The sequence below is a fragment of the Cotesia typhae genome, unplaced genomic scaffold (genome assembly GCF_013202065.1).
Source record: "Cotesia typhae breed Kobodo isofemale line unplaced genomic scaffold, CoteBio_Ctyphae scaffold_121, whole genome shotgun sequence".
NCBI classification, from domain to species: Eukaryota; Metazoa; Arthropoda; class Insecta; order Hymenoptera; family Braconidae; genus Cotesia; species Cotesia typhae.
The window spans coordinates 3,378,378-3,392,105 of NW_027423773.1; the positions used below are offsets into that span (position 1 = coordinate 3,378,378).

The 13,728-nt window shown below is 26.0% G+C and overlaps 1 protein-coding gene across 4 annotated transcripts in view; it reads left to right on the forward strand.

The window, feature by feature from the left end:
* The window catches only part of Pgant9 (polypeptide N-acetylgalactosaminyltransferase 9), a 220,130-nt gene extending 207,369 nt beyond the window's left edge, over positions 1–12,761 (forward strand). For 3 of the 4 annotated variants that reach the window (XM_074252634.1, XM_074252633.1, XM_074252636.1), the window contains 4 exons: positions 1,022–1,150; positions 6,743–6,853; positions 10,214–10,342; positions 11,415–12,760. In XM_074252634.1, coding sequence (XP_074108735.1) covers positions 1,022–1,150; positions 6,743–6,853; positions 10,214–10,342; positions 11,415–11,555 — 510 coding nt within the window. In that variant the 3' untranslated portion in view covers positions 11,556–12,760. Of the gene's footprint in view, positions 1–1,021; positions 1,151–6,742; positions 6,854–10,213; positions 10,343–11,414 lie in introns of all 4 variants that reach the window. The other variant, XM_074252637.1, reaches the window with a different exon arrangement.
* The last annotated feature ends 967 nt before the right edge of the window (positions 12,762–13,728 follow it).

Here is a 13,728-nt window from a genome sequence, read left to right on the forward strand (position 1 = left end):
TTGTGAGACCCCAGTGTAAATTTTCTAATAAAAATTTTAGAAATTGTGATAGAAATATGAACAATCACTCATTCGATGCGGAATTAAATTCTGACAATAATGTTGGAGTTTTTTTATTTTTTCGATGAAAATTTTAATTTGTTGTTAACAAAAAAATAACCAAAATGAAAAATCTCAGTTTTTCGTAAATAACGCTATAACTATTGGTGACATCAAAAATCGGAAAAAAGATCCTTAAAAAGAAGGAAATTTCTTAAAAAAAGTCTCACAACTGCTGTCTTATGTTAGCATGGCGCGGCCGTGTGACAAAAGTTGCGCTGAACCCTATTTTCAACATTAAATAAAAATTATTGCTTATCAAGCTGGATTTTGAGAAGTCAAGACTTTTTTTCAGAAATTTCCTCCTCTTTAAGGATTTTTTTTCTGATTTGTGATATCACCAATAGTTATTGAGTTATTTGCGAACAACTGAGATTATTTAATTTGGTTTTGTTTTTTATTAATAACAAATTGAAATTTTCATCAAAGAAATAAAAAAACAACAACATTATTTTCAGAATTTAATTCTGCATCGAACGAGTGATTGTTCATATTTTTATCACAATTTCTAAGATTTTCATTAGCAAATTTACACAGGGTTCTCACAAAAATTTCCGTTACTGTGTAATATTGTAATGGTTACCATTCTACGTAGGAATAAGTTATATTTTTTTTTTCTCCGTGTACTTGTTGTAGTCGGTTTCATATCGTTATTTGCAAAAATATAATAAAAAATAAATTTTAAGACCTAATTGCCTTTTAACAATGTGTTTATTCAATATTCAAACAAAAAATCTACCTATCCATGTCAGATGTAGCCGAACGGCACTTTTTTTGTAATCCCGCAGTTTCTTGCACCTCGAGATTTTCAATTTATTTAAGACATATAGGTATTAATTTAAAAAAAAAAAACATAATATAACAATTATTATTGTTATCCGATAATTTGAAATTTTCACAACAATAATTTTTATTAAAACAGGGTAATTATGGAGACGTATCGGAGCGTAAGCAGCTGAGAAGTAAACTTGGATGTAAGTCATTCAAATGGTACCTCGACAACGTCTACCCGGAGCTGTTTATTCCAGGAGAAGCAGTCGCTTCAGGCGAGGTATGAACTTTAATCCTTAAACTAAATTATATGGTATAAACTGCATTATTATTATACATTATGCATTAACAAACTTCGTGTGTATAAAACTTCTACGGCGTAGCATCTACTGTTCTGAGATCATTAAAATAGGTTTTTGAGTCTAATCCGTCAGATGTCGACGACACTCGCTGGAGTAGGCACCACGTTAAGCCATCAAACCTGGAGGCCAATAAATTCTGGCTTTGATCCACTGCCGTTTGAATTAGTCGACTTAAAGGCTTTCATTTCGTACTATTCATGGAGATTCTGTATTCGGTGATCATTAACCTATCAAAGCTTCGATTTGATCAGATCAGTTGCTTTGTACTAACAAACTGATTAAACTGAAATATATGCATATTTTTTTTTATTTTTCAAAATTAACGAGATCAATATTTTAATTCATATGATCAAGAGAATAAAAAAATTTTTATCTCCAGCGTATTTATATAATAATATGAGTTTTGATAATTAAATTTAGTATCATTGGAAAGATCTTGATTTAAATTTGTGCCTTATCAAAGTTTCATATTTATTTCACCCATAATTAATTTATTATTCTATTTCATTTTATTTTAAACAATACACTGAACCCTACAGCAAAACCATTAAGGGGTTAGGGGTAATCAGAGACACGAAAAAATGAGAATTTTCAAAAATTTTTTTTTGCTATTAAATCACGTTATTTTACAGAAGTAATAATGGCATTATTACACAATGTTTCGACTTGAAGTCACGAAAATTAAAAACAAAAATTATAATTCCTAAAGTTATCCCTTGCGGTGACTATCATAAGTCCTTGGAGATTCATCTAAAATTAATCGGATGAAAAAAATTAGTTTTATAAATAGATAATCTTGGGCCTGATCGAGGCTTTTTTTTTTTTTTTTTTCCCCAAAAATTAACAGAATGGCGGCCTCAGGAAATTTTTTTCTAGATTTTTGAGAAAAAATCAACAGTTAATTGGTCATAAAAAATCGAAATCTTTGAAAAAAAAAAAAATCCTTTGATCGGGCCCAAGATTATCTATTTATAAAACTAAGTTTTTTATTCGATTGATTTTAGATGGGAATATTTGGAAATTATAACTTTTTTTTTTTTTTAATTTTCATGACTTTAAGTCAAAACATTTGGTAACAATACCATATTTTTACTTTTGAAAAATAACATGATTTAATAGCAAAAAAAAAAATTACGGAAAATTCTCATTTTTTCGTGTCCCTGACTAACCTTAATCCCTTAAGCGAGTTAAATTAGAAAAAGGAAAAATAACAGTTACAATATATTTGATAATAATATTTATGAGTAATAATAATAGTAATAAGACTATATTTAGCGTAATAGGTAAATATATAAGATACTTTGGTTCAGTCTATACTTAATAAACATAATTTCGAGAAACAATCAACATTAGTTATCTGATAGACATCAAGGCTGTGATCAATTTTATAGAAAGTAGAAATTTAAATAGCGCGCTACGCGCGCCTTAACTTCAACCAATAAGGAATCAGGTCCCATTTTTTTGCGAGTTTCGACTATTGACAAGCTTCACACTCTCTTGTATCTTATTATTATTTTAAAAGAAATTTTTGCAGTTAAATTTGGTATTATCAGAAAGGTCTTGATAATAATTAGGGCCTTTAACGGTTTTATATTTTTTTCAGTGATAGCTAATTTTTTATGTTAAGTTTTTGGAGGAGTTTTCAATAGTTTCTTGGTTCTATAAATTTGTTCCGTCACATTTGTCCATTAAATTATTTGTAATTAATCCTGTGATTGCAATATGATTTTTAAAATGTATTTAAAAAGTATCCAAACTCTGTATAGTCGGATTATAAATATCAAAAAATCACTAAGCCAAAGTTTTATTATTCATAATTCGTAAATCTTGGCAGTCGCATAGTGACTGCAGGTTGCTAGTTAGTTATTAAATAAAAAAAATTATCGCACTCCGGAAACAGCATTTTACCGGATAGAAGATTTTGGTGATGTTTGAAATTATTAACGTCCAGCTCACATATTTCCGGAGTGTTTTCTATTCGGACCCAGAATTGTACGGCGCAGAGTAACGTTTGACTATAAATTCTCTAGAGAGCAGGGCTGGGTATCAAGAGAGTAAATTTATCCGGGAAAAGACTCCCGGATAAATAAATGAATGAATAAACGAAAATAAAAAGTAAATTTAATTAAATTAAATTTATAATAAAACAGGAAAATGCCTGAGAACGGTGTCGAGTACGTTTCCCTCTAAATAAAATTATATAACAATGATGAATAAAAAATATCAAGGATCCAACGACGCATATTAAAATAATTATTACACTAGGTTCTATAAACTATAAAAATATTTTTTTTTTTTTTTTTTTTAAATAGTGTAACTTTTTTGTCACCTGTTTTTTTTTTTTTAGGATTTTGCGCGCTCTTCCGTGTTTGCTTATTTATATGGAAAAAAATATCACGGTTTTTATAGACTGCAGGATTTTTTGAATTAAAAATGTTTTCAACATGGTTTGATAAAATTTAGATTTTATTATTATTTAAATTTAAATTTTATATTCATTATTATTATTATCATTATTGGTTTAAATATTTTTGACTGATGAAATTTCTACAAGAATTTCTTCTATCAGATTTTTAATAAACTATTTAAAAATTTTATAACAATAATAACAATAATTTCTATAAATGAGGAGCTGACTTTCAAAAAGGTATCTTTTCATATTTTAAAAGAACAGTTTTTTTAACTTTTTAATATTAATTACTTCAAGAATTATAAAGATTTCGGAATAACAATCGAATTGTAGCTTCTTAACCGAGAGCACTTTGTAGCTAAATTAAAAATATTTACAATTGAAGATAACCAGTTTTTTGTCTCAAATTATCAAAAATGAAAAGATACCCTTTTGAAACTAAACTCCTTAAATAGAAAAAAATCTGTTCGAATTTTTTTTTTTTTTTTTTTTTGAAAACTTAGATTCATAATCTATTAAAAAAAATTATAGAAAAATTTTTAAATAGAAAAAAAATGTTTCCCAATTAATACAAAGAAATTTCAATTTTTATTATTATTATTACTTTTGATATAAATGAACTGATTTGATTGAAGCTTCTGTGATTAATGACGATGAGACATTATTTAAAGAAATTTTGCTTTTTGTTCTATTGCATTATATATTGTTTAATAGTTATTTTTTCTTATTTAAAAAATACACTCTATATAATATTTTATGTACTTTTTGGCTGTCAGGAGACTTGGTCTTACAGCCAATCAATAAATTACATTACATTACATTATAATTCAATTATTATCATTATTATTAGCTTAAACATTTTTTGGCAATAAAATTTTCATAAGAATCTTTTCCAAGTTGCTCAAAAATTTAATAACAAAAAATAATGATAATAATAAAATCCTCTTTACTGATGATTGTTTCCTAAAATTTATAAATTTTCTCTCCAGATAAATGAAATAAAATAACCATAATTGATTTATGCATTATAAATATTAAATGAAACAATGAATAATGAAATATATTAATGAGTTGATGCAATGAATAATAGATAGAATAAATTGTTAAAATGTTTAATTCGGAAAATTTTCATTTAAAATGCTGTATGATCCAATCAATTTTAATTAATTCTTTGAATGCTGTGCCATATGCAACTGCCGAGCAACCACATATACAAATACATCCATATCTATACATAACTACTACATATCTACCCACTCTTCGAAATGATTATTATTATTATTACTCATAATTTATCCATACATGTTCATTAATAATCTCCATCTGCGAATGAAAGCCTCCAGGTCATTTTAATTCATTTTTAAAGCTTTTCAGCCTCGCGAGCTGAAAAAGACGGTACACGCTGGACCGAGACCTGTGGAACTTCATCACTGCCGAGGACTATAAACGATGAATCATTATTTTTCTCTTTTTATCCCAGCCTTTAGATATAGACGTAGACTTTTCTCTGAGTAGAGAGTTATGAACCAGCATCCATATATTCGCCATCAAGACCCAAGACCTATTTCACCTACCGTACTTTATTATATAGTTTGTAGACGACTACGTCAGCTAAATTTTTAGCATACACCGTAATCCGGATTTGCTGATATTACCATACAGATGTCACACCTTTATTATCCACTTTTACTTATATTAATGGGTTATGCGCACTTAGGCATTTTTAAATAATATTTTTTTTTGTAATGTACATATATTTTATGAACGTACACAGAAAATTTGACGCGAATTAAATGAAAAAAAAAATTTTTTAAGCAATTCTTGGTTTCACCGCTAGATGGCCTACGGCTCTCGCTTTCAGAAAAATCTTACCAGAGTATACATAAGGACAGTCCAAAAATCCGACTCTTTGTTTTCTTTAAGTTTACTATGGAAATATGTTAGCTTATAATGTTTTCAGAGTCTTCGACAAAAATTAGGTAGATAAAAAGTTGTTTTAGAGCTCGCTCAAGATTTTTTAAACTTTCAAAGTAGAGTACTCAAAATTTTTTCTCTTAACTTATCAAAATCATAATCAACGAAAAATTTTGTTTCTATCAAGTTGACAAGCTAAACAATATAAATAAATCACCAAAGAAATTAATAAAAGTCTTGAAACCGAGCATGAGTAAAAATCTCATAGCGCGGGTTAATTGTAAATTTATGAGCTGACAACTTTTTTTTTTGTGTGCCGGTGTTATTAGTAGATGTTAAGAAGTATTATGCCTAATAAGATTTTTCACAAGTTAGTTATTGGTTTCGCCACTAGGTGGCCGACATTTCTCGCTTTCAGAAAAATCTTTTAAGAGTATATATTAGGGCGGCGCAAAAAAAAATCCTTTTTTATCTTTCAGTTTACTATGAAAATACAATAGATTATGATGTTTTCAGAGCACTTAAAAAAAATAAGCTAGATAAACAATTATTTTAGGGCTCGCTCAAAACTTTTCTAACTCTTTAAGTATAATACTTAAAATATTTTCTTTTAACTTGTCTATATCAAAATCGACGAACTTTAAGTTGTATCTATTAAGTTGACACACTGAACAGTATAAATAAATTACCAAAAAAATAAATAAAAGTCTTACAAAACAATAATTACCCTTGTATTGTTAATTTCAATATATTTGTCCAGTATCTGAAGAAAGTCTTAAAAATCTTTGGCGACTTCTATAAATAAAATATTCGACTTTTAATTTTTAGAATTTACATCAATTTTAATCCTTTAAATAATAGACTGTCGATATAAAATATTAGACGCAAAAAAATTCGATTTTTAACATGCACTTTTAAAATTCTTTATTGACCTTTAAAATATTTTTTACTTTAATCATTTTTGTCGAAGACTTTAAAATATATTTCCGTAGGAAACTCGATAAATCAAATGAGAGGTTTTTAGAGATATCCTTATTTAATTAAATAAAATGCCTTCAGAAAAATAAATTGCAAAATTACTCTTTTTATTCTTAAGTGCGTATAATTTCTGGAAAACTTATTTCTATAAATTTTTCTACTAATTTATTTCAATATTCAAATCAAATTATATTAAAATAAAAACTAGATCCGGAATCTCGGCGAAGGTGGAAATACTTGTTTGGATTCACCAGCTCGTAAGTCCGATTTACACAAACCAGTGGGTTTGTATCCTTGCCATCGACAAGGAGGCAACCAGGTACAATACCGCCAAATAATCCAACCAATAATAATAATTTTTTTTTTGCATTATTTCAGGCAAAAACAATTTTTTGTTTTTATTATCATTTAAAACTAACTCCCGCGACTTCATTTTTGTGATTAATACAGATAATAATTTAAGGGCTGACTAATTAAAAATTATAATAATATACTAGAATATTAAGTAAAGACAGTTATCAGTTGATTGTAAAATTTTGACGAACTTGTACTTGAATTGCTTTTGTACTTTACTGGATAAATTTAAATGCAGATAAGAAACCTCGATAAAGACGTGTGTATAGACTCGTCAGGAAAACCCGAAGACCTTCATCAACCGGTAGGACTCTGGCCTTGTCACCGTCAAGGCGGTAACCAGGTACCCCATAATTACAGTAGCGATCTGCACGGAAGCTACTTAAATAATCAATTATCAATTTTTTTATTAAATTCAAGGGGTTTAAGGACTTAACATTTTTGCTCAAAAATTTTTAAAATTATTTCAAAATATTTTTTTATTATAAAATTTTGTGACTTAGTTTAAAATTTTTATTGTGATTTGTTATAAATTGGAAAAAAAATTTTTTTTTTCAATTTTTACTTAAAAAAATTATCAAAAATTTGTAAGCAATTTTTCAATTTTTTTTCGCATAGAATGATAAACAATTAATAAATATTCACCGACTTTTAAAAAATTTTTTTTTAATGTTAATTAATGTACTTTTATTAAAAAAATAAAAATTATTAATTGTTAAAAAATATTAAGTTCCATTTAATAGACAAATTGTCTTTAAATGAATGAATTTACTACAGTTAAATTATTTTAAAGTTTTATTAGTGTGTTGAGAAATAAATTTTAAATGATCTAAAATGAAAAAAATAAATAGCATTAAAAGCTAGCTTAAAAAATTTCCGCTGAGTAGCTAAAATTTTCGGAGTCAGAATTCTAAAATTTAGGGATTTAAGTGCACTAAAAAATATTCAGAGGTCCAGGGTTCAAATCTCAGACAAAGTATTTTATTTTATTTTTTTTAATGCACTTATAGAAAGATTTTTCAATATTTAATAAACTTTCTGAACTATTAATATTTTTTTTTTTTTAATTAAATGATTTTCTAAATATTTTTAACATTTAAAAAATTCTTCTATAAATATTTGAAATAGTTTATATTAAATTTTATTTTTATTTATTAATTTTCTTAAATAAAATTTTGAATTAATTCAAATAAATCAAAAATAAAATTTTTTGAATAAGTTTGTAATTTTTTCAAAAATAAGAACCAAGTCACAAAATTTAAATTAATATTTTTCACCCTATCTATAATGAAACTTTCACTGCCCGACTGTAACAAAATTCCCTAAAACCAATAATTTATATTAATTTAATATTTACAAATTTTTAGATACAGAACAGGACTAAAGTTTAGAACCTTCACTATAATAATAATAAATATATAAAAATCAGGTTGGCCGGGAGTTGGTTTTAAAAAAGCTACCGCATGCATCATCGCAACTAATGCTTTTAATTTTTAGTTCGTATTTATTATACATATATTTTTTTTATTAAACACCGCTTTATTGTAATATAATAATTACAATCATTTTATATTTGCCTAACATTAATAAGTATAAATAAAACGTGACACGTTGGATCACGTAATTCTTCGTCTTGGGCCCGTAATCACCGCTAGCTCTAATCAGTCTCGAGTCATCATCAATTCTTAAGTGTCGAGAAACACGAACGTACAATATACAATCTTATGTGTTTATTCGTGATGTTAAATCTACAATCAATATTTTTATAATCATAATAATAAAATTTGAATTTCATAAGCTTGTCGGTGTTAAAATTTCCTTTGAAATGAATACTCATACGTCTAGAGTACCTGGAAAATATTTTACTGTAAAAAACCGCGGAAAATCTCGTAATTGATAAAATAAAAACTTTTTCTTAATTTTCTATATTATTAATTGTTATAAAGTCGGCAAGAATTTATTTCAGATAAAATTTTACTAAATATAAAAATAACCCGGAAAGAATAAGATAATACTGGATATCATCCCAGATTATACTGAGTGAAAAAAAATTTCAGATAGTAGTTAGTATAATCCAGATTACAATGAGTATAATCCAGATATCACCCAGTATAATCCATATATTACCTAATATAATCCAGATATCACCCAGTATAATCTGGATTATACTAGCTACTATCTGAAATTTTTTTCACCACAGATATCACTGAGTATATTCTGGGATGATATCCAGTGTCATCTTGTTATTTCCGTGAATAATAAATAAAAAAATAATATTAAATTTAAAAGTCGATATTTCTATGAATTAGTAATTTTTTTTTTTTTTTTTAATTACGTGTAAAAAATTTAATCTTCTACAAAAAAGATTTGATACAATGTTTTCGTGTTTACAATATTTGACTCAAAATTCTGAATCATAGTTTGACCATACAAAACTTTGATAAATAAACAATTTTTTTTATTAATTATAAATGATTTTGCAAAAAAATAATAATAATAAAATAGCCGTATTTATAAAATTTATCTGAAAAAAAAATCAGTACTCATCCTTATAATTAATCGCCGGTTTAACTCACCATTACCACCCGTTGAGTAACACTTAATTACAAGTTATCTTAACACCCATTTATTTATTTAATATACGTGATTATTATCATATTTATTTAACCTTATAATAATATAATCGTGCTAAAAGTTTGACATGATGCATGCTTCATTATTTTTTATTTATCTCAATTATTAATTAATAAATAAATTGTGGCATAAAATATTCAATAAATATTTTTATTGTGAGAAAATTGATAATTCCAATGAATTATCAAGATAGAAGTGTCATATTAAATTTGACTGATACTACGAAAATTTGATTAATCTTCATTAACAGAACGCAATTATTGATGTCTGATGTGCGCGCGGTGATCATTAATTTTCAACAGAGTTTTTGCTGGTAATTTTGCGGATAATTCAATCATCAGTTCGCTAGAAATCTATCAATCATTTATTGATTTTCCTTTTTTTTTAAGCTAAATTTATTGGTATTTTATGCACAAAACAGACGTTAGAAATAATTAAATTAATTTAGACTTTTATTTATTAATTTTTACTGAAAAAAAAATTTTTTCTTCAATAAAAAAATTTTTTATCAATTTTTTCACGAAAATATTTTTATTAAAAAATATTCTTTAATTTAAAATTAAAGTAAAAATCTAAAAAATTTTTTATTGCTTTAAAGAATAATCACGAGTCTAAATCAATTAAAATAATGCTTTTATAATTATTATAAATTAATTTTAATAAATATTAACAAATTAAATTTTTTTCAAAGTACTGGATGCTGAGTAAAACCGGAGAAATCCGTCGAGATGAGTCATGCCTGGATTACAGCGGTACTGATGTCATCTTATATCCTTGTCACGGAAGTAAAGGAAACCAACAATGGATTTATAACTCTCAGGTATTTTATTAATACCATTCTTAATATTTAATTAGCTTCTCACTCCCACTTCATTAAAAGATTAAAGTAAAAACATAGCTCATAATCTCATTACTCACGACAATATTATTGTTCAAGCATGCTTTGACTGCTGTCTCAAGTATTTATCCTCCAAACTCGTCCGCGTAATTAATAGTTAATATAAAATCTACAAAATTTAATTAATGGCTCATAAAAATATTTTATTTTTGAACGGAAGAAATATGACACGAAATCTGTGACATATTTATGTCAATTCCTTCCTTTTCAAAATTCAGAGAGCTTTTTCTCTAAAACTATAAGAGATTTTTCAAAATTTTTTGTCTTTCAATTTTACTCACACCCTCACTAAACTTTTGGCTCAAAAATTTCCCTCCGCATTCCTTTAGAATCCTCAACAAACTCTCAAACAAAAAAAATCAAATCTACTATTAATTTTTAACAATTCCCTCTTTTTGAAAAGTTAAAGACCTTCATTTCATGAACCATCAAAGATTTTCCAAAATTTTTTTCTTTTCAACTTACCTCACACCCTCTCTTAACTTTTCGCTCGAAAATTTCTCTCCTAGTTCCTCTAGATTCCTCAATAAACCCTCAAATAAAAAAAAAAACACAAATCAACCATTAATTCTCTAAAATTTTTCCTTTATGAAAATTGAAAGAGCTTTTTCTGAAAAACTATTGAAGATTTTCCAAAATTGTTTTCTTCTCAACTTACCTCATATCCTCTCGCAACTTTCCGCTCAAAAATTTCCCCCCTAATTCCTTTGGATTCCTCAATAAACCTTCAAATAAAAAAAAAACAAGCCAACCATTAATTGTTAAAAATTCTCTCTTTTTGAAAATTTAAAATGCTTTTTCTAAACAACTATTGAAGATTTTCCAAAATTTTTTTCTTCTTAACTTACCTCACACCCTCTCTTAACTTTTCGCTCAAAAATTCTCTTCTTACCTCTTTTAAATTCTTCCATAAAAAATTAAATTAACCAAATTTGCCTGAACTTGTGATTAAAAAAATAAATGATATTTTCTAACAACAATATTTTCTTTTCAGACTAAACAAATAAGACATGGAAGCAGTGACAAATGTATGTCAATAACAGAAAGCAAACAACGACTTCTAATGGAAGAATGCTCACTTAGCGCGCCTCGGCAAAGATGGTCTCTAGAAAACTACAATCCATCAAAACTGTGATATCGATTGTCTCGCCGTAGATCTTCATTATTATCATCCTCCATAATATCATCTTCACTGTCAAATCACAAGTCCAACGGGATTAAATCAAGAATATATCAACGCTACGCTGCCGTTAAATATCTCGTCGATTAATTAATACCTACTAATAAATTACAATTAATAAATCATAAAAACTCCATTAAATTAATTAAATCGACGTGATTAGACTTTTTTTGAGATTTATTTTTAATGCGCGAAACTTAACGCACACATGAAAGTTTGTAAATATTCCAATTTATATTAATAATTATAATGATTATTACTATTATTGTAATAATAAGAGATAAGAAATTAATTTAAAGATTTATAATTATAATTGTAATTGATAATTTGAAAGGTAGATTGCATTAAACAATGTATTAATTGGACAAATGAACTGTCGACTGCATGGATAATTTTACCGTACCTCGTACTTGGCGCAAGACATTGCCGTGTCTCGGGGTTGTGACTGTAAGCTCGGAAAATTAAATAGCATTCGACATTTCGTTTATCTCAGACCTTTCGAATTATCAAGTAAATATTAATATTGAATATTGATTGTTAAAAGGTTAACAATTATATGTATTAAGATTTTTTATTGTATTAAGAGTAACGGAGCATTCCATTGTACATTCGTGTATATTACATTTAATGCCAGTTTGGTTAGTTTCGACGTAAGGTATGATTAAAGGTTGAAGGTTTAATGTTCCGAGGGTTTAATAATCAAAATAATTGTAAAAATTCGGAAATGAGATTAATTGGATTGGTGGGGGTTAAAGTTTGGATTACGTCGAGTACTGAAGTTTTAATGTCATTAGAAATATTAATTTCTAATTACTGGTGATAAGAAAAAATTTCGTGTTGTTGTTAATAAGAATTTTTTTCTTTAATTATTTATGATTTTAAATCCATAATATAAAATTTAATATTAATGATCTATGATCTAAAATTGATGATTTTTAATCCATGGTCTGTAGTATTTAATTAATACTCTATAACTCATAATGAATGATTTTAAATTGATGATCTAGGATTTCTAAATCATGATTAATGATCTATGATCTATGATGAATGATTTTTACTAAATGATTTATTTTAATGGTCTATGATCTTTAAAACATTAATTAACTTTATTTATGTGTAATTTTTAAAACATTAATGATCTATGATCTATAATTTACGATCGTAAGTCAATGATTCATCGTTAACGATTTTTGGTCTTTAATTAATAATTAATGATCTATGATCTATAATTTCTAATCATTAATCAATAATTTCTAATTAATGATCTATAATCTTTAGTAAATTATTAACGATCTATATAATCCACATTAATAATCTATGATCTGTAATTCATGATTCATGATTTATGATCTAAGATCTATAGTTTATTGTCATTAATTGATGATTTTTAATTATTAATCTATAATATATTATCTTTAATCAATGATTTCTAATTAATGATTTATGATCTTCAACTCATCATTCATGATCTATGATCTTTAGTAAATTATTAGTGATCTATGATCTGTTGTAAATTGTTAATGGTCTATAATCTTTAATTCATCATTCATGATTTATGATCTTCAACTAATCATTCATGATCTATGATCTTTAATTCATGATTCATGATTAGATTTATATGATCTTAGATTTATAGTTTATTATCATTAATCGATGATTTTTTAATTAATGATCTATGATTTGTAATTAATGATTTTTAATCAATGATCCATAATTTATTATTCTTAATAAATGATTAATAATTTATGACTGATGGTGTATCACTACCGATTAATGATTTATAATCTCCAAAAAACAATTTATGATCTTTAATTAATGATTAAAAGTATTGAAACAAAAAATCATTTTATAATTTTAAATAAAACTTTTTTGTGATTTAAAAATTTTAAAAGCAATCATTGATTAAGTGATAAAAATTAACAAATTTATTTTGAAAATTCTGATTTTGAAAAACTACAAATTTTTTCTTATTATCAAAAATTTGATTGCATCGAATTACTAAAAATAATAATACGAAAAAAAAAAATTATATATAATGCCCGAATTAATGACTTCTCGTGTGCCAATAGTGTAAAAATTGATGCAATCGTAGCATTTAATTTTTACGTAATGTAAATTTATGAAGCTA